This window comes from Syngnathus leptorhynchus, chromosome 8 (assembly GCF_054491065.1).
Source record: "Syngnathus leptorhynchus isolate UIUO chromosome 8, UIUO_Slep, whole genome shotgun sequence".
In the NCBI taxonomy this organism is placed as follows: domain Eukaryota; kingdom Metazoa; phylum Chordata; class Actinopteri; order Syngnathiformes; family Syngnathidae; genus Syngnathus; species Syngnathus leptorhynchus.
In genome coordinates, this window is record NC_141202.1 from 1,097,961 (window position 1) to 1,114,628 (window position 16,668).

The window sequence follows — 16,668 nt, forward strand, 5'->3', positions numbered from 1 at the left end:
ACATGATACATTATGTTGCGATTAATATTTATTTTTAACGAATGAAATGTTAATGAACCTAAAAGATGTAGGCGGAAGTAGAAACAGGAAATGACATAGGTCTGCTTTCAAAACAAAAGTATCGCTCTCGGATCATTGTAGATACGATTGACACTAAATGGGAAATGTTTATCACACAAATTATTCTCACAATAATAACTGTGCATGACATATAACTTGAGCCACTGAGAAAGTTTGACATTACATGACGTGAGTGCAGTACTCATTAACTTTAAAAAAGACAAAAGAATCTGGAAAAGGTGACCATTCCAGCCCCCTCTCAAAATGTGGAAAAATAACAATATAATAAAAAACAAAATCCACAAATATGACAATCCACGGGTGCCAAAATCACTTTTTTTTTTGCTTGCAGTTAAGACTAACAGCTGTGTGTATATAATAATATGTAAGTATGTCATCATAATAAAATGATAAAAACGAGCAACACTATGGTTGAGAAGCCAAGTCCTAGTCCTGTTGGCCTTTGACTCAGGAGGCATGGTAGCACTCTTTAGTGGTGTTGACATAACCCTGCGGGTCATAGTGCCGTCTCAACGTCTGCAACTCTTTGGTCCTCTTCAAACGGCACAGGCTCCTGACTGGAGGGTAAAGACAACGAGAAAAAGAGACTAAGTAGACTAACATTGGCTTGTTTATAGTGCTATGGTTAGCTTAATATTGCTGGTGCTGCTTTTTTGTTGTCTCTTAATTACACAGTTTTATAATTCCATGCCGTCGGCAATAACGTCCATGAACAACATCTTCAATGACATCATCAGCTGACCTGCCGATTGGCTTCAGAGCTTTGTTGGCGTCCGCCGTCACGGAGCGAGATTTACAGAAGCCACTTTTATCCATCTCACGCGAGATGTTCACCTCAGACGGGTCTGACCTACCCACGGACACACGTTTAAGGATATATGTGGTGATGACACACACATACACACACACGATGCTTCTGATTCACCATGGTTTCACACTTTTCACAGGGATCTCGACGACTATTGCGTCATCATCGAACGCAGAGTTGTCCACCGCCCCCTGCAAGTCATGTTCTATTTACATGAAGGTCATGTGGTAAGGTAACACGGTACGCTCACATAGTCACACGCTGTGTGCTCACTTCCATCTCCCTCTTCTTCTTCTTCTTCTTCTTGTCATCGTCTTTCTTCTTACTTTCGGGTATGAGGTCATCCAGCCAAGTCAGCTCTCGTTTGCTGAAGCCAAAGTCCAGAAGCTTCCGGATGAACACCAGCGCCAGAACCTGCGGAGCGCAACGTGAAATGGCGGCGTGATGCTAGGGCGCGACCCGGCCTTCATCTAACCATCATGGGGAAGACGACGGCGGCGGCGGAGGTTTTGATGAGCCACAGGGCGATCAGGCAGGAGAGCTGCACGGCGGTGAAGGCGTGGACCTTCCTCAGCGGAACGTAGCGAAGGTAGATCAGGTCCGGCTGGTGCTTAGCCGCCATGGCGAACAGTTGGATGCGGTCGAAGAGCTACGCAAGACCAACGAGAGAGAGACTTAGCCTGTTTTTGTAGTTAACAAAGACACGTACCTGAATGTCTTTGAGCGAGGACACGCCCATGTAGAGGAAGACGCCGTACAGGACGGGCATCGGGATGAACTGCCGTCAAGGAAACGTGAACGTTTAAAAAAAAAAAACAGCTGAGGAAAGGAATCGCGAGCTCACCTTAAGGACAGACGTCATGAAGACCGAGCAGCCCATGAGGAGGAAGATCATCAGGCCGGTGACGCGCTGTTCCCGGACGCCCAGAAACTTGGGCTGCTCGCCCGGGGCCGCGCAGGTCGACTCCAGCTTCAGGCTGTTGACGTGGGTGATGGAGAGAACAGTGGCCGCCACGAACCACGGTAGGCCCATGATGGAGCACACGGCTATCATCAGGGACACCACCAGCAGGTCCAGATGGTAGCCGCAGCCTTTCTGGGGTGAAGCAAAGATTCAAAACGTTCATTAAGTCAAAGCGTTGTATGCTAGCTACCTAGCTAATGCTATTGATTAGCCTCATGCGAAGGTTTGTTTTTTTAATTTTATATTCCGACTGAACTGCATTTATTCAAGTAACACGGGCCCCACCGTCAGCTTGTTTTCCTTCCTGTTGACGATGACGGCGGTGATCTGCTGGTCCATGAAGATAAGGATGGTGCAGAGCAAGGCGGGAATGGCGGCAGCCAGCAGCGTCCACCAGGGGTTGGGACCCAGCGGCGAGATGAGCCAACCGCGATTATCGGAGGTGGGCTGAGACACAACACAGGAAATGCAGAAAGTGTGACATTCCCGCGTTCATCCCAAGATCCGCCTCGGTTTGGAAATGTACCTGGAAACGGTCCGGGACACTGAGTTTGGGAGATGGAATTCCCACCAGATAATCCATCAGAACCATGAACATGATGGTCAGGAAGACAGCAAAGTCACTGATGGTGGATCGCACCTGCATGCCGTGCAAATGATGGAACAGAAGTTCAACGGAGGTCACGGGACTCTTCTTGATTGTTGGGAACATTTCACTTTTGAATCTTGTGTGTGATAGATGACAGGAAGTGAAACCCACCTTGGTGGGAAAGAATCTCTTGTTCTTGAAGTCTTTGAGGAATGTCGATAATAAGAAGGTTGTGAAGAAGAGAATGACGGACCAGAAAAGGACGTCGGGGACGAAGGGTCCGTCGCGGGCGCAAGCCGAGCCCGTGAATTCACCGCGCAAACTCTGACAGCGCTGCAAAAGAAAGAGAAGCTCGGCCGGGGCTCTCCCGTTTCTGACGAGACGAGATGTTCCGGAGGATTTGCGTCACCTTCACACTCAGCTGCTCCCACGGGATGCTCGCCGACGAGTTGTAGCCCCGGTTCCTCCAAATCTGATGCGTTTCGGTCGAGGCGTTGGCGGGTTGAGAACATTCGCACCTGCGAGCGCAAAAAGTCGGGTCGAGAACTTCAACTGCCAAGCGAGTTCAAGCTCACGATAGAGATCCATAGCTGCCTTCAAATAAAACGACAGCTTAGCCAGGATGTCCGACATACGTGTAGAAGGTCAGATTGTCCAGATGGTTGGCGGTGTTGACCGGGTAGATGTGCCCCAGGTGCAGAAGTTTCTCCAGGGCTTCGTAGATGAAGATGAAGCAGATGAGGGCGGCAAAGGCCTCCTCGGTGAAGCGCGTGATGTAGCAGACTAAGGAGCTGGCGTCGGTGGCCACCAGCAGCAGGCACAGGAGGGCGGTCCAGAGTCCGATGCTGGTCCGCAGGGACAAGTAGCTCAGGCCGTAGTCACTGAGGAGGACATTTGGAAGAATTGTCATCATAAAAGAAGAATGAAATAAAAATATCATGAAAAATATACAAATGAATAAATCAAACAAAAATGAATACAATAAAAAGTCCAAAATAAATCAAATAAAAATGAGGGGAAATGGAATAATAAAATCTTGTTCAGCCCCTTTTCGCACTGCATTGAGCGTGCAACACGCGCTCGAGCATCCTGAAGTTCATTCGGCTATGTTTGCTGTGTCAGATCGATGAGCGAGCGTTAACCTTCACGTCAAAGTTCAAACGGACCCCTGCCCTGCCCGCCGCATCGATATGTCACATGTCCCGATGGCATCTTGGTGTGTATGTAAGTTGGGACAGACGCAAGCATACGTTTGTCTCTTATCAGAGCCAATATTGACGGGTTCAAGGTCACCGCCGCCATCCCAGTATAAAAGTAACCAGACGCCGGCGTCTCATCTGTACTCCGCCGTCATGTTTGCAGGTGTCGCACTGGTGCTTTTGCTAACGGTGGCGGTCGCGCGGTGCGGCCCGACCTCCCAGCCGGACCGCCGGGCCGAGATTGACGGCATCCGGGCGGCTATGGAGGACCTGAAGGCCGACAGACGAGGTGACGCCGGCGCGAACGAGTTGGTCAAGTAAGCTGAGCTACTTAGTCTGCCAAATGTGACTTGTGTGTCTCCGTGGAAACAGCCATGATGCAGCGTCTGGAGAGGGCCGAGAAGGAGCTGAACGCAGTCCGAGGTGAGCCCGGTGTCAAAGCGTAGCCATTTTCACATCCGCCCAAACGTCAACCCTCACTCCAACAGAAAGTCCAAAGATTGCATTTGCCGCCTCTCTGGGGGGAAACGGCGGCCAGAAGACGACGGCGGGAAACAGAGATCTCATTTACAGGGACGTCCTGACCAACGTCGGCGGGGCTTATAACGCAGAGACCGGTAAGCCCGCGTAATGGCCGTCCCGAGACCTTACGGTGCTCGACAACACGGTCCGTGTCATCTAGGCGTGTTCACGGCGCCCGTTCGCGGCGTCTACTACATCCGCTTCACCGCCAACGCGCCCACCGACTTCACCATGAGCGCCGTGCTGTACAAGAACGACGCCCAGATCCAGCTCATCGTCCACGAGCAGCCGTCGGGTGAGGGTAGCGACACGGCGTCCAACGGCGCCGCCCTGCTGTTGGAGAAGGGCGACAAGCTGAAGATGGTGCTGTGGCATAACACGCAAATCTGGGACAACAGCAATCACCACAGCACCTTCAGCGGATTCCTGGTTTTCCCGCTGTACGGAAAGCCGTCTCAAACGTGAAATGTTGTGAAAAATAAAAGAAACCGCTTTCGATTTTGCACCCTGCCTCCAAAGGGTCGACGAAGCTCCGAAGGAGTTTGACGTCGAGTTGGAGATGAAAAGGCTTCAAGCTTCTATGACGCAACTCCAAACGGAAAACACGGGTAATTTGTTTTGTTTTTTTCAACTCGTACTTGCATTGCGTCGAACTTATCATCCATCACGTGCCGGCAGAACTCAAAGGACGGATGGAGAGCACCGAGACGGAGCTGAGGAATATGAGAAGTCAGTTTCGAATACTTGCTGGTGCTGCTTTGTGAAATACATCGCGTCATAACTGCGCCTTACTGCAGATGTGCCAAAGGTGGCGTTTGCGGCGTCTCTGGGGGGTAACGGTCTCCAGAAGACCACGTCGGGAATGAAGAAGCTTCTCTTCAAGGACGTCCTCACCAACATTGGTGAAGCGTACAACCCGGAAACAGGTCAGTGTTTCTTTTTGACAAAAGAAGCAGCCTTTTGCCATTTTGTGGAATTTTGCTGTTGAGGACAGCTGAGGAGTTTCATTTAGACAAAAGTACTGCTTTGCCGCTATCAGGTTTTTTTCTTTGAGGAGGGGGGCATCAATTATGAATGCCCTGCCACTGGTTCTTCTTGCTTGCTTACCTCCCCCAGGTTATTTCACGGCACCCGTACGCGGCGTCTACTACATCCGCTTCACCGCCAACGCCCCCGCCGACTTCCCCATGAGCGCCGTGCTTTACAAGAACGACGCCCAGATCCAGCTCATCGCCCACGAGCAGGTGTCCGGCGAGGGCAGCGACACGGCGTCTAACGGCGCCACCCTGCTGCTGGAAAAGGGCGATAAGCTTTCGCTGACTCTCTGGCACAACACGCAAATCTGGGACAACAGCAACCACCACAGCACCTTCAGTGGATTCCTGCTCTTCGCCCAGTAAGCATCTTGGAAGACTCACCAAATGGTCAATAAAAATACTTTCAAGGTGATCTTCTGTGTTCAGGGGCAATATTTTTATCATTATCCTGCCACAAAAATCGGATCGGGTTTAGCGTCCTGACCTACAACGGAGAATAGTTTCTAATGGCGCCAGGACTCCCCCTAGCGGAGAAGGGTCGCCTTTAAAAACTCAAACTTTCAATTTACTCAGCGTATATCCGTCCGTCCTAATCCCTTCTAGAATGGAAGTGGATCAATCATCTGCCGAGCAACAAGAACTGAGCAACGGCTAGCCTGGTATCGTTGAGAGCATAAACAATCACCAATAAACCCAATTTACTTGTCAAAAAAAATCACCAGGACCTGACTCACCAGCAGAACTTGAAGAGGATCTTCTCAAAGACCAGAACGGGCCCTGTGCTGCCCAGAATGGTGAGAGGTTGACCCGCAAACAAAGAGTAGGTCACGCCCGTCAGGGACGCTCCGAACAGGGATTCAATGGCGCTCTGCGACAGACGCACACAAAGGACGCCTGGGAATGATGATGTCACCACCTGCAAAGCCTTCGATGGACCTTGCGATTTACGCTTCTTACAATGTTTCCTTGGGTGGCTTCTCCTAGCAGGCCTCCGAATGTGATGACGGGAGACATGCAGGCGCAGTAGAGGAAGAGGACGGATGCCAAACACTGCAGGCTGAGGCCATCTGTCAGGTCACTGAGCAGAAAAGGTGCCTTTCTCTTAACGTCCGCCACCAGACCTCCAAATAACCTGACATGTACACAATTTGTCACTCGTCAGTACTGAACCTTTCTAGGAGTATTGAGTATGTGGAAAAAAAACGTGAAAACTACTTTATACGCGAGCTAGCCACGTGTGGCTAACACGGCTAGGCGCTAACCTTCCCGTTCTCTGGAGCTCTGGGCCAACGCCATGCTCCGCCTCCTTGATGATGCCCGAGGTGTGGACGGAGCCGTTCGTCTTCCGCTTCTCCTGCGGATGCAATTTTGGTGTTGCTAGCTTTAGCATTAGCACCTAGCTAACTTGAAACCCCAACAGATGGATTGAAATCTTTCTTTGAAATCAGAACCCTGGTTTGAAACGACAAACCGTACTCTTGCTCAATTTGAAATCTCTCACTCTGTTATCAAACACAACCTACATCAGTAAAACAGTTGCCGTTGTTAGCATTAGCATTTAGCTTGTGGGTCCACAAACCTGAGAGGGGATGTTCTTGGGCGGTTCGATGCGAATGCTGGGATCCCACTCGCCCGGCGGGAGTACGGTCACTTGATCCAGGAACTCGTCCAGTCCTGCCAACAGATCTTTGCGATCCTTGGCCTTGTAGGCCACGTTGTGGAAGATCTTGAGGATAGCCGCGCAAACATTTTAAAGACTGCTTCTAAGTCACGTGAGCTTCTGACCTCACACCTCGTCCGTCATCAGCGTGGCCATGGACCGCCCCACCTCGTGGTACTGCGGACCTTTTCCGAACGGACCAAGCAGGAGGAAGAGGAACCTGATCGGCAGAGGTGCAAAGTCACATTTTACATTGGTTGGTCAACTATAACGAACCATAATTACCCAATCCGCCTGGAAGGAGAGCGAGCTCACCTGGTGGGCACGGGCACCTGGGTGAGTCCAGAGAGGAGCACGGCGGGAGACAGGCGAACGAAGGCAATGATGGGCTTCTCGAGGAAGTCCACTTCGCCCACCAGCACGTTGGAGGCTTCGGCATCTGCTGGAATCTTTCTCATGAAGTTCATGTCCACCTGAAACGCAAGGGAACACGTCACCGTATAGATCATGGGAATCCTTTTTTGGCGCAAAGAGGTCTTTCACCTTGCTGAAGTCCACCGCGCTGTTTTCACGACTACCGGAGTTGAAGTCACCTCCCACCCCCTCGGCGGCGTTCAGGTTCCCAGGAGCCGACTGAGGGGACGCTAGAAGACCTGCTGGAAGTGGAAGAAGCTTCACATCACTCTAGGTGGTCGTCATCAAGCGGTCCCGTCTTCTTTTCCGACCGCTCACCATTGTGTTCCAGCAGATGAGGGTCCGAAAGCTTCTTGCCCATGTCAGCGAGGGATCGCACCAGCGGGATGCGCTTGCTCAGCCTCTTCTCGTTCTGATGGTGGTGGCGCTTTAAGATGGCTTCCCTCACCTTGTCTTGGACGTGATCTTCCAGCTGACCGGACGCCAGCATGGTGTCAATCACCGTGTCTGTAAAACATCTCAAATGGTTCCTCAAAAGGTTCTACTCAGGTGTTGCAATTTGGCTTTAGAATAGAGAGCAACTTCAGAACACCTCGTGGAGCCATGAGTGCATGGACGACAACAACAAAATGGTGCACTGACCTGCGATCTGCTCAATCCCGTTGGCGCGCATATCGAGTATCACGGCGCCGTTCATGATACACGAGCGCAACTCAAACAGGCTGTGCAGGGACAGGGTGGCCACGTAAGGTTTACTCCAACGCTCGCCGCCGTCCTCCACATCCTCCTCAAACTTCAACCACCTGGCCACACACACACAAGAGAGGTCTCCTTCAAGATGGCTGACAGAAAGCAGCGCGACGGCGGCGGCGGCGGCGGGCTCGCCTTGCCGTCTCCTTCCACTCCACGACTTCTCCGTTCCTGAGAGCCAGCTCGTCCAGCTCGGTGAAGAGTTGATGCGGGACATGTTCCTCGTCGTCGTCCTCCGTGCCTAAGATGAACTGTACCCGCTGTGACGGCGTGTCTAGAGAGCGGGAGAGAATTTTTCTTTTTTTTTCTTCTCCATAATGTCATTGTTTTCATACTAGCAAAGTCATTTACCGTAAGAAGGCGACTCGCAGACATTTTCATGCGGGCGAAGCTGCCTCCGCCGCTCGTGTCGGTGTCCCCGGTGGCGGTGGCGCCGTCGGCCCAAAGGGACGTGAATGCCGACGTACAGCTCCCTGTGACCTGAGCGACAAACATGAATGTTTCATCCTGGATGTGAAGAACACCAGCGTCCGACACTCACTCTCCAGCTCCTCCGCCTCAAAGTTGGTGAAAAGGGTGGAGCTTGTGTTCCCTCGGTCCAGCAGCGCTTCCTCCGCCTGAAACGTCCACACAAGGTTAAAACAATCAGAATTGGATCAAAGAGGCTTTTTATAAAACCGGGGCCATGATACAAAAAACATTGAGGTTGTAAATGATGGACAACATCCTTCTTCTGCAAGGATGAATGGAAGGAACTTGTAAACAACAGCGGTGGTCCACGAAAGAATAGAAACATCCGTCACATGTTCTACTTTTGTCACCTTAGGTTAAAAATCTATTTCTATATATTTATATATTTATATATATATATCAGACGCTTCAGCAGGGGTAAAAACCAAATGATCGAAATCACGTCGTCGTGACGATAACGTAGATATGGTGCAAGCCGAATGCAAGGTGAATACAGATGTCGTTAAAAGTCGGGGTGCGAGCGTTTTTTTTTTCAAGCAACTTTTTAACTTTGCAGGTTTTTTTGGTGCGACTTCGGAACTACCGAGTTCACTTCCTGGAAACGAAGTCAAATTAAGCACAGTCAATTTGTTGTTGATCATTGAAATTTCCCCGACTAGACGGGATGAAGAAGAATTTGCCGTCGCCGCACGAGCAAAAAAAAAAGTAGCAACAACTCACTTACCGATGTTAGCAGCGGTCTCATCTGCTCGCTCGCGTCTTGTGACATTTTAAAAGTTTCACTATCAAAGGTGACTAAGGTCCACCCGTTGCTTCTTCTCCTCGCAGCCTCACGGACTGACTGTCTGTCTGTCTTTCTGTCTGTCTGTCTGTATCGAGAGCAGGTTCAAGAAACGCCCCCCTGATCATCCATTTTGTTTCCCTTAGTAAAGTTCATCAAAACGAATGAAATATCGACCTAAACCTATTCTTTTCGTTCACAATATAAAAGCTGAACGAAAATGAACTGAAAACTAACTAAAAGTGATTATTATGTGTAGATAACAAAACCAAACTGTAATTACAGTGAAAATGTTTTTTTTCATTTAATCTCATATACGTATTAGCTTTGGGCATTGATTGTTGTCACTACTGTACATCTGTGCAGAGACTTTTTTTTTTTTAAATTGCCACTCGACAAATATACATAAATATACAATACAAAGGTCAGGGCCCACGTGAGAACATATAAGCAAAAAAAACCGAAACCGCGGCCTAGATTCGAACTCAGAACCTCAGAACTGTGAGCCAGATTTGCTAACCCCCAATCCCAATGAATGGAAGAAAATGTTGAATGTACTCACATTGTGCCCCCCCCCCCCAAAGTCCTAAAATCAACAATCAGCGCGGTTTGAAGTGCTTATCTATGATTAGCACCTTCATTTTTAATGCCCCCCCTGCTGCCTTACTGATTATATCTGCATGCACGCACCATTGTTGTGTGCACAAAGCTGCTTCACTTGATCTTCATCATAACACGGCAACAAAGCACACAATAACCGGCTCGGCTTCAAAGATCAAGTCTCACGGCGGCGAGACGTGACCTCTGCACGTGAATATGTTAGTGGAAAACTACAATATTAGCTTCATAGTCACTTGAAATAGTTGTCAGCATCAGAAGATGCTTTAAGCCGCCTTGAATGTTGCCTCAACCTAGATACCATGCAAATACCCCACTTTGACTGACAAACGTACACGCATCTCTGTAAGAGAGGCACAGACGACACGGCTAAAGAGAAGGTAAGACCACAATCTGGCTCTTGGAGCTTTTTAAACAGGAAGTTTCAAATATCAAACTAATATGAAAGGGAACATGTGATAGCAAAATGACTATTAATGAGTGCAGTATTGTGAAGTAATCATTAGTTACAAGCTCCAGGGTTTGAAATCTAGTTCTGGCATTTCATTTCTGCAATGTCTTTATGTCCCTTTCCTGTGCTACTTGTTAGCATATTAGCTTCATTCAAGAAAAAGAATCGGGACAAACAAAGCCGGCACACAGACAGCAAAAATGCAAGTATAATTCATTGTGAATGGATTGCAAAAAAAAAATAATGAAAAAAAAAAAAAGATTAGCACAAAACAAACCCACTTAGTAGCAAATGTATCACTGAAAGTGATTGTTTTGGCTCAGGATGCTGGCTAAGGGCCACCTGTATTTTGCAGTACTGCTTTTTCTGCTGAAGAGGGCGCCAGAAACAAGTGAGTTCAAACACATCCTTTAGGGCAATGCGCTGCAATGGCAACGCCTCCATGTGAAATAATGTGTTGATTTGATTCTCAAGCCATAGTTTGCTTGTGCCTCGGGCTCTGTTTCCAGGATGCACCTCTGGTTCCAACTTCTTGGTGGTCTTTCCAGAAAACATTGCCTACTTTTACCCTGAGGAACCTCACAACCAGCTGCATGTGACGGCTTTGCATGATAACACAAAAGTCACGGTGGCGATCCGTCAACAAACCCACACGGAGATTCTGGCCAAGGCACAGACGCGGCGCTTCTTCTCCTATGGAAACTCTGAGCTCGGGCGAGAGAATGTTTCTGACAAGGTTCTTCGGGTGAGCAGCACCCGCCAGGTCACCGTCCAGGTTGTCAGCGTCAAGGCGGGCAGCGTGCAGAGTGCTCGAGTTCTTCCCGTGGACGCGCTTGGCACTGAGTACCTCGTCCCGCGGGTTCCCGAAAACCAGAACACCACCCAAACCCCTGATGTGGTCAGCGCCTACACGACTGAGTTTGTCCCCTTCAGGCTCATTGTGGTCAATGCGGAGAAAGTCAACACAGTCATCCTGGAAGGAGACAACATTACCAAGGAAGTGGAGCTGGAGCCTCACCACGCCGCTCAGTTTTGGCTGGACGCCGATGAGGTCTGGAGGGTGGTGAGGGCGAAGCACCCGGTGGCGGTTCTCTTCGGGCACCCGTGTGCCGCCACACTAAACTGCGCCTGCTCCATGCTCTACGTCACACTAAACCCCAAACCACATGGCAAGATGGCCTTCTTGGTCCCACCGCTGCTGTCCCAAGCCTCAGACCAAACTGCTCTCCTTTTGTCCCAGGTACCCCCTGAACCTACATACTCTTTACCCAAGTTGAAGTACATGTGTAGATCTACACTCCTGACTATAATGTATACCGTTGCCTCAGGAGGACGCTTCCTCGGTGGACTCCTTGTACCCAGGCTGGCCTCTGTTGGAGCTCTCGGGTATCGCCGTCCTCTACCGGCCCGGCCTGCTCCTGCCACTCATCCCTCAGTCGGAGTTGGCCTCATGCTACGTGGTCAATGCCATACCGGACGTGTATAACTTTGCTGCCATTCTGGTCCACAAGGACCTGGCCACGGGGGTCCGTGTAGGGAGCAGCCCACTGGAAGACTCCACCTGGCTAACGCTTACGGGGACAGACTATGTCTCCGCGGTGGTAACGCTCAGCCTGGACAGCGCCATCTGGCACACCTCGGACAAGATGGCCGTCTACTATATAGGACAAAAGGGGGGCGTCCTTTTTGGGAACCCGGCGCCCGCCATCAGTCAAACCTCAGGTGTGAACAGCATTAGCACTAACATAAACCATTTAAAGTCTCATACGCTTCTCTGCACTAGATTACAGAGGCTGCGTCTTGTCGCCTGACGTTTGGGAAATCGGTTCCGAGGCTCTGGGCTGGCAGGAGTCGATCAAGTTCTGCAGAGACCGGAATCTCCGTTTGGTCAGCTTGTCCTCTCTTCAACTCTTGGAACAAGTGCAGGTCAGAGTCCGGCAGGGGTATACCGGGGATAGCGTCCCGAGGCGGGCTTGGATCGGCTTGCGTCGCAGCACATTGACTGGCGCCTGGTACTGGATTGACAGGGTGCCGTTTACAGTCAGCAACTGGCAGGGGGACAAGCCCGAGGACACTCACGGGGGTCATTGTGGAATCATTAATCTAGAGCCAAATCAGGACTTTGGTTGGAGCCATGAGGACTGTTGTCAAGATGTCTATCCCATCTGCTACCGAGAACCACAACTCTTTACCATGCAGTAGATTGAGCATAGCAAATGTCGAGTGTGGCTAACTAACACTTGAGTTAGCTCTACTGCTGTAAGATCATGCTATTGATAACATAGTGTCATAGTGTTTGACTTTTTGACAACATTAAAACAAGGAAACCAACTGTGACAGATCTTGACATTCTTTGGTCGATGCGGCTTCTTGAAAATAAAGTAGTAATGAATCAAGTGAGCAGGAGGTGGCAGCAAACACAGCATCAAAACTTTATTGAACACCATTCTAAAATCTAAATGGTCAAGGTGGGGCTCACGGGTGTGGCGGCACACGGGCGTGGTCACTTCCACCAGAGGCCCACTCCAGGCACCAGCCACACTCCAATCCCCAGCAGCATGATGACCTTTGACCCCAGAGAAAGAATCAGCAGCAGCAGAATATAAGGGGGCACTCCATCTTTGGGCAGAGGTGCTGGATGGGGAAGTAAGTAGAGGGTGGCTTTGTCTTTCCCGTGGGGGTTGGAGGCAGAGCACGTCACCTGCCATCCGGGTTCCACACCTTGCAGCCGGCTCACGATGAGGTCTCCAGTCAAACTCGGTGGGTCGGCCGTAGAACCTTCCAGCGGGTGCTCGGGTCCTAGCCACTGGATGTCGGGCGGCGGTGAGCCTGTCACTTTGCATTGGGCCGTGTAGCTCGAGTCCTGATCGGCTTCCGCTTTCAGGGACAGGATGATGGGTGCCGCTATAGCGGAAGACACAAACGTGAGGGACACCTTCTTCATGAAGTGGACCCTCTTGTTCAGGACTTACCCTCTACCCTCAGCCGGGTCCCCAGGTTGTCCTCCACGCTCTTGTGATCCCTTCCCTCCACCTCCAAACCACAATAATAGCGTCCACTGTCACCTAGGGCGGCGCCGTTGATACGCAGGGACAGATCGTGCTGGCTGGGGTCACCCTCCAAACGGTACCGCGGGTCCTGGTGGGGCCCGGGCTCGCACACGGGGACTTTACCGGTGCAGCGGTAGAGGATGGTGACACTCTGACCTCCACCCAGACGCCAACGCACCTGCACCGAGGCATGATGGGAATGCGCCGGGTGGCTGAAGGTGCACGGCAGCACCACCGGGTGGCCCGCCAGGGCCCGCACCTCTGCTTGCACGTGGACCGCCCACACACCTTCTTCAGAACTCCACACTGTGGGGAAGAACACATAGTAATGGTTACAAGAGAAATGATGGCAACACACTGAAGTGAAGTGCCTCAGCTCACCTCCATCAGCAGCAAACAACAACGACACGCAGAGCAACACATCCATGATGGACAAGTGTGGGTGTGTTTTTCCAGTGTGACAGTGGGTTTTATTTTGAGGAAGTTTTTCTTGTCTATGTGAAAAAAGGAACATAGATACAAAGAATGTCAGAGGAAGTTACAATGTGCCTGCACTATAGGCCAATAATAGATTCTTCTTTTGTATAGAACATGAAGAAAATGGAACCAAAAGCTAACCAAAACAAAAACATGACTTCAGAATGCCCCCAAATTCTCGCACATGCAACAAAAATTGTAAAAAGCTATTCATATTGACTATTTGAGCATGTGTGTGTGTGTGTGTGTGTGTGAGAGATTATCTTGTCAGCGTCCTGTGACTCGTTTCCTTCCTCAACTGCTGTGATGGCCCAGAATTGGTGTGTCTTGATGCAATTCCATACGCATGTGCTAATGTGTGTGTGTGCATTCCAACATGAGTTTGTGTGTGCTTCTATTACTGGTGATCACAGGTGAGTCGTGCGTCATTCCAATTGGTTTGACCATCGTCTTAACGGTTCTACTTCCTGTTTATATTGCCAAACTGGTTGCTGGCATTAGCATGATGACCAAGAAGCAGTTAGCAATGTTTGAATGTTGACATGTAGGCTCAATTCAATCCATTAGCACGTGGATGCAGGTAGCAACATTAGCATGTTGACGTGGAAAGTTAACAGTATGGATCCCCAGTACAGATTTGGTGAACTTTTGCCACGTCTGATCTCGGTGTAGGAAGTGCGCCATCGTCCGCGTTGACCGTGCACGTCTCTGACGTCAACGTGTTACGAGGACAAGAAGCCATCCTGGGATGCTCCTTCACTCATCCCAATGCCAGGAACATCAAGGTGAGCTGGATCGCCAGAAAAAAATACAACCAGGCATTTTTTCAATGTGAAGTGAGGAACGACTCATCGGCCTCGCCGTTACACTGCCTTGGCACGGCGGATTTCGTATTGGACGGTGACCTCCGCCAGGGGATGGCGTAGCTTCGCATCAAACATGACAAGGTGTCTGAGGGCGCGTACTTCTGCAAAGTGACCCTGGATGGAAAAGACCTGGTGAGCGAAGCGCTGATGCTGAAGGTACAAGGTAAAAGACTCAACTCTATGAGTGTACTTCCTGTTTGGTCATATGGAGGGGTGTGGTTATTTGTGTGAAGGCTTGAGAGCTATTTTGTTAGCGAGTTAGCAATTATCATGAAAAATTCTGTGTTCCCAAACGCAACCTCATAACTTTCCCCGTTGGTTTTTTCCTTCTTCTGTTGTTAGTGAGGCCCGCGATCCTGAGCCTGTCACTGATCACCGGCAGCGCCCCCCAGAGGCTGGAGTGTGTGGCGGAGGGCAAGCCGATGCCCAACGTCACCTGGCTGTCGGCCTCCGGGAGCCCGTTAACGACGACGTTACAGGTTCAGACCTCATCGGCGGGTTCGTTCCTGAACAGCTCCGTCCCATACGAACAGCAGGACGAGCTCACCTGCCGGGTGGAGAGCGAGCTGGGGAGGGCCGAGCAGACGTACCGGCCGGCCAACACCAAGAGAGATGTGGTCCTGGTATGCGCTACAGTCGCCGCGGCGCTTCTGCTGTTGGCCACAGGGGGCGTCATCGTCCACCGACTGAGGCTCAGCGGTGAGGTGGTGAAATCATCCGCCTTGTGAAATGATTTGATCATAATAATCATTTTCCCGCTCAGCTCAAAATCGACAAAACCGTGAGTGCGTCCCGCATTCCTCCCACGGTCCAGCTGGTGATGCTAATGCACTTCAGACTGTTTATAGCGCTCTCGCTCTTCCTGAAGCCAGTGAGTTTTCTGAGACGAGAGCCGTCATTCAACCGTTTTTGACTTCTGATCCACGTGCATGTACTTGTAGGTGAAGGCGTGGCGTCCGGCACACGTGCTCTCACACATCAAGAACAAGGTGAAAGATCACTTGTTTCTGTCACCAGTCATTTGGTGATTCGAGTTTTCAGTCGAGATACCAGATGTTGAACCTTTGTCTTTTCAGATATATTTTATTCGACTGTGACCTTTCATCAATCATCTTCATCGTCTTCGTCAGCTCATCAGCTCGCCTCTATTCTGCCCAAGGGGCAAAGGGGTAGAGTCAAAATGAAAAATATTATTTGAGTCAGTTGCTTTGGTCATTCCAACGTGGGAGCACTGACAGGAAGTGGCGTGGTTAACAGAGTAAGAATCTTGTGACCTTTGCATGACTGCGTCTTCACCTGCTCAGTGCTCACACTTTCACTTTACACAAACACACACCACATTACTGTAAAAAAGTTTCTGCCTGATTTTCATCTTTACATGTCGCCTTTATGTCATCTTTTTAGGCTTTTTGTTGTCATACTTAGTTGTTTTTGTACTCTTTGTTGTCTATTAGTATTTGGCTTATTTCTTTTTGGGGCCTTGTAGTACTTTTTTTGTGATGTTTTGTATTGTTTTTGTCCTTTGTCCTTTCTACTCATTATAATCTTTGGTAGCCTTTTTGGAAGCATTTATTTAGATTTTGCTTAGGTTTTTTATCGTCCTTGAGCCATTTTTGTTGCCTTTTTAGTCTTGCAGGCTTTAATTTAGTCTGTGTTTTTCTAATGACATTTGTTGTATCAAAGTACGCATAATTTGTTTTTGTTGATTGTGTTCAGGGTTGAACCTGCTACCGAGCTGTCTTGCAGTGCAAAGTTCACATGACACTTGTCAATAAAAACAATAAAAGTGAGTTACATGAATTTGCCAAACTACTGCACCATTGTGTAACCATGTCATTAAACCGATTTGAATAAATATTGTGACGTCATTGTCCTATCAAAGTTCATTCCGTCACCAACCTGTCTTTAATTGTGAAAGGTACCACTGGAA

At 49.7% G+C, this 16,668-nt stretch overlaps 5 protein-coding genes across 8 annotated transcripts; 3 read left to right on the forward strand and 2 right to left on the reverse strand.

Moving 5' to 3' along the window:
• Nucleotides 1–25: 25 nt before the first annotated feature.
• On the reverse strand, nucleotides 26–9,426 carry LOC147051594 (sodium bicarbonate cotransporter 3-like). Of its 3 annotated transcripts, none has more exons than XM_085918291.1 (25): nucleotides 9,220–9,424; nucleotides 8,566–8,641; nucleotides 8,376–8,504; nucleotides 8,160–8,298; nucleotides 7,917–8,077; nucleotides 7,593–7,781; nucleotides 7,404–7,513; nucleotides 7,176–7,333; nucleotides 6,993–7,080; nucleotides 6,780–6,926; nucleotides 6,463–6,554; nucleotides 6,158–6,332; nucleotides 5,935–6,068; nucleotides 3,078–3,323; nucleotides 2,852–2,960; nucleotides 2,614–2,775; nucleotides 2,380–2,493; nucleotides 2,139–2,300; nucleotides 1,734–1,985; nucleotides 1,599–1,667; nucleotides 1,365–1,538; nucleotides 1,163–1,303; nucleotides 1,007–1,080; nucleotides 824–931; nucleotides 26–638 (listed from the first exon to the last, which is right to left on the reverse strand). In XM_085918291.1, exons 1-25 carry the CDS (start codon nucleotides 9,262–9,264, stop codon nucleotides 578–580), a joined length of 3,315 nt encoding a protein of 1,104 aa, XP_085774417.1. In that variant the 5' UTR covers nucleotides 9,265–9,424; the 3' UTR covers nucleotides 26–577. The 3 variants fall into 3 exon arrangements, with proteins under 3 accessions (XP_085774417.1, XP_085774416.1, XP_085774418.1); XM_085918290.1 differs by having other exon boundaries at nucleotides 7,404–7,516; XM_085918292.1 differs by lacking the exon at nucleotides 26–638 and having other exon boundaries at nucleotides 1,140–1,303; nucleotides 7,404–7,516; nucleotides 9,220–9,426.
• LOC147051595 (complement C1q tumor necrosis factor-related protein 4-like) lies at nucleotides 3,763–5,606 on the forward strand. Its single transcript, XM_085918295.1, has 8 exons — nucleotides 3,763–3,930; nucleotides 4,014–4,064; nucleotides 4,130–4,258; nucleotides 4,324–4,603; nucleotides 4,683–4,771; nucleotides 4,842–4,892; nucleotides 4,961–5,089; nucleotides 5,280–5,606. The coding sequence occupies exons 1-8, from the start codon at nucleotides 3,795–3,797 to the stop codon at nucleotides 5,561–5,563; spliced, it is 1,149 nt and encodes a 382-aa protein (XP_085774421.1). The 5' UTR covers nucleotides 3,763–3,794; the 3' UTR covers nucleotides 5,564–5,606.
• Nucleotides 9,427–10,669: 1,243 nt separating the features above from the next.
• LOC147051596 (IgGFc-binding protein-like) lies at nucleotides 10,670–12,668 on the forward strand. Its single transcript, XM_085918254.1, has 4 exons — nucleotides 10,670–10,736; nucleotides 10,855–11,585; nucleotides 11,674–12,067; nucleotides 12,129–12,668. The coding sequence occupies exons 1-4, from the start codon at nucleotides 10,670–10,672 to the stop codon at nucleotides 12,545–12,547; spliced, it is 1,611 nt and encodes a 536-aa protein (XP_085774380.1). The 3' UTR covers nucleotides 12,548–12,668.
• Nucleotides 12,669–12,777: 109 nt separating this feature from the next.
• LOC147051597 (sialic acid-binding Ig-like lectin 15) lies at nucleotides 12,778–13,898 on the reverse strand. 2 transcript variants are annotated; one of them, XM_085918747.1, is made up of 4 exons: nucleotides 13,777–13,898; nucleotides 13,318–13,701; nucleotides 13,067–13,249; nucleotides 12,778–12,979 (listed from the first exon to the last, which is right to left on the reverse strand). In XM_085918747.1, exons 1-4 carry the CDS (start codon nucleotides 13,820–13,822, stop codon nucleotides 12,849–12,851), a joined length of 744 nt encoding a protein of 247 aa, XP_085774873.1. In that variant the 5' UTR covers nucleotides 13,823–13,898; the 3' UTR covers nucleotides 12,778–12,848. The 2 variants fall into 2 exon arrangements, with proteins under 2 accessions (XP_085774873.1, XP_085774872.1); XM_085918746.1 differs by having other exon boundaries at nucleotides 12,778–13,249.
• Nucleotides 13,899–13,991: 93 nt separating this feature from the next.
• On the forward strand, nucleotides 13,992–16,592 carry siglec15l (sialic acid binding Ig-like lectin 15, like). Its single transcript, XM_085918745.1, is given in 6 exon segments — nucleotides 13,992–14,285; nucleotides 14,545–14,901; nucleotides 15,081–15,437; nucleotides 15,502–15,609; nucleotides 15,680–15,727; nucleotides 15,815–16,592. Coding segments are annotated over 6 exon segments (1,029 nt in total). The 5' UTR covers nucleotides 13,992–14,248; the 3' UTR covers nucleotides 15,937–16,592.
• The last annotated feature ends 76 nt before the right edge of the window (nucleotides 16,593–16,668 follow it).

Excerpts from the sequence above, each read along its gene's own strand:
- LOC147051594 (XM_085918290.1), bottom strand. The coding sequence starts at position 9,264 with ATGTCACAAGACGCGAGCGAGCAGATGAGACCGCTGCTAACATCG. Across the intron at positions 2,301-2,379 it reads GTGTCCCGGACCGTTTCCAG|CCCACCTCCGATAATCGCGG; the intron begins GTACATTTCCAA and ends GTTGTGTCTCAG. Across the intron at positions 1,668-1,733 it reads TCATGACGTCTGTCCTTAAG|TTCATCCCGATGCCCGTCCT; the intron begins GTGAGCTCGCGA and ends CCTTGACGGCAG.
- LOC147051597 (XM_085918746.1), bottom strand. The coding sequence starts at position 13,822 with ATGGATGTGTTGCTCTGCGTGTCGTTGTTGTTTGCTGCTGATGGAG. Across the intron at positions 13,702-13,776 it reads GTTGTTTGCTGCTGATGGAG|TGTGGAGTTCTGAAGAAGGT; the intron begins GTGAGCTGAGGC and ends TCTTCCCCACAG. Across the intron at positions 13,250-13,317 it reads GACCCGGCTGAGGGTAGAGG|CGGCACCCATCATCCTGTCC; the intron begins GTAAGTCCTGAA and ends CTTCCGCTATAG.
- LOC147051595 (XM_085918295.1), top strand. The coding sequence starts at position 3,795 with ATGTTTGCAGGTGTCGCACTGGTGCTTTTGCTAACGGTGGCGGTCGCG. Across the intron at positions 4,772-4,841 it reads ACTCCAAACGGAAAACACGG|AACTCAAAGGACGGATGGAG; the intron begins GTAATTTGTTTT and ends ACGTGCCGGCAG. Across the intron at positions 5,090-5,279 it reads AGCGTACAACCCGGAAACAG|GTTATTTCACGGCACCCGTA; the intron begins GTCAGTGTTTCT and ends TACCTCCCCCAG.
- LOC147051596 (XM_085918254.1), top strand. The coding sequence starts at position 10,670 with ATGCTGGCTAAGGGCCACCTGTATTTTGCAGTACTGCTTTTTCTGCTG. Across the intron at positions 10,737-10,854 it reads GAAGAGGGCGCCAGAAACAA|GATGCACCTCTGGTTCCAAC; the intron begins GTGAGTTCAAAC and ends CTCTGTTTCCAG. Across the intron at positions 12,068-12,128 it reads CGCCATCAGTCAAACCTCAG|ATTACAGAGGCTGCGTCTTG; the intron begins GTGTGAACAGCA and ends TCTCTGCACTAG.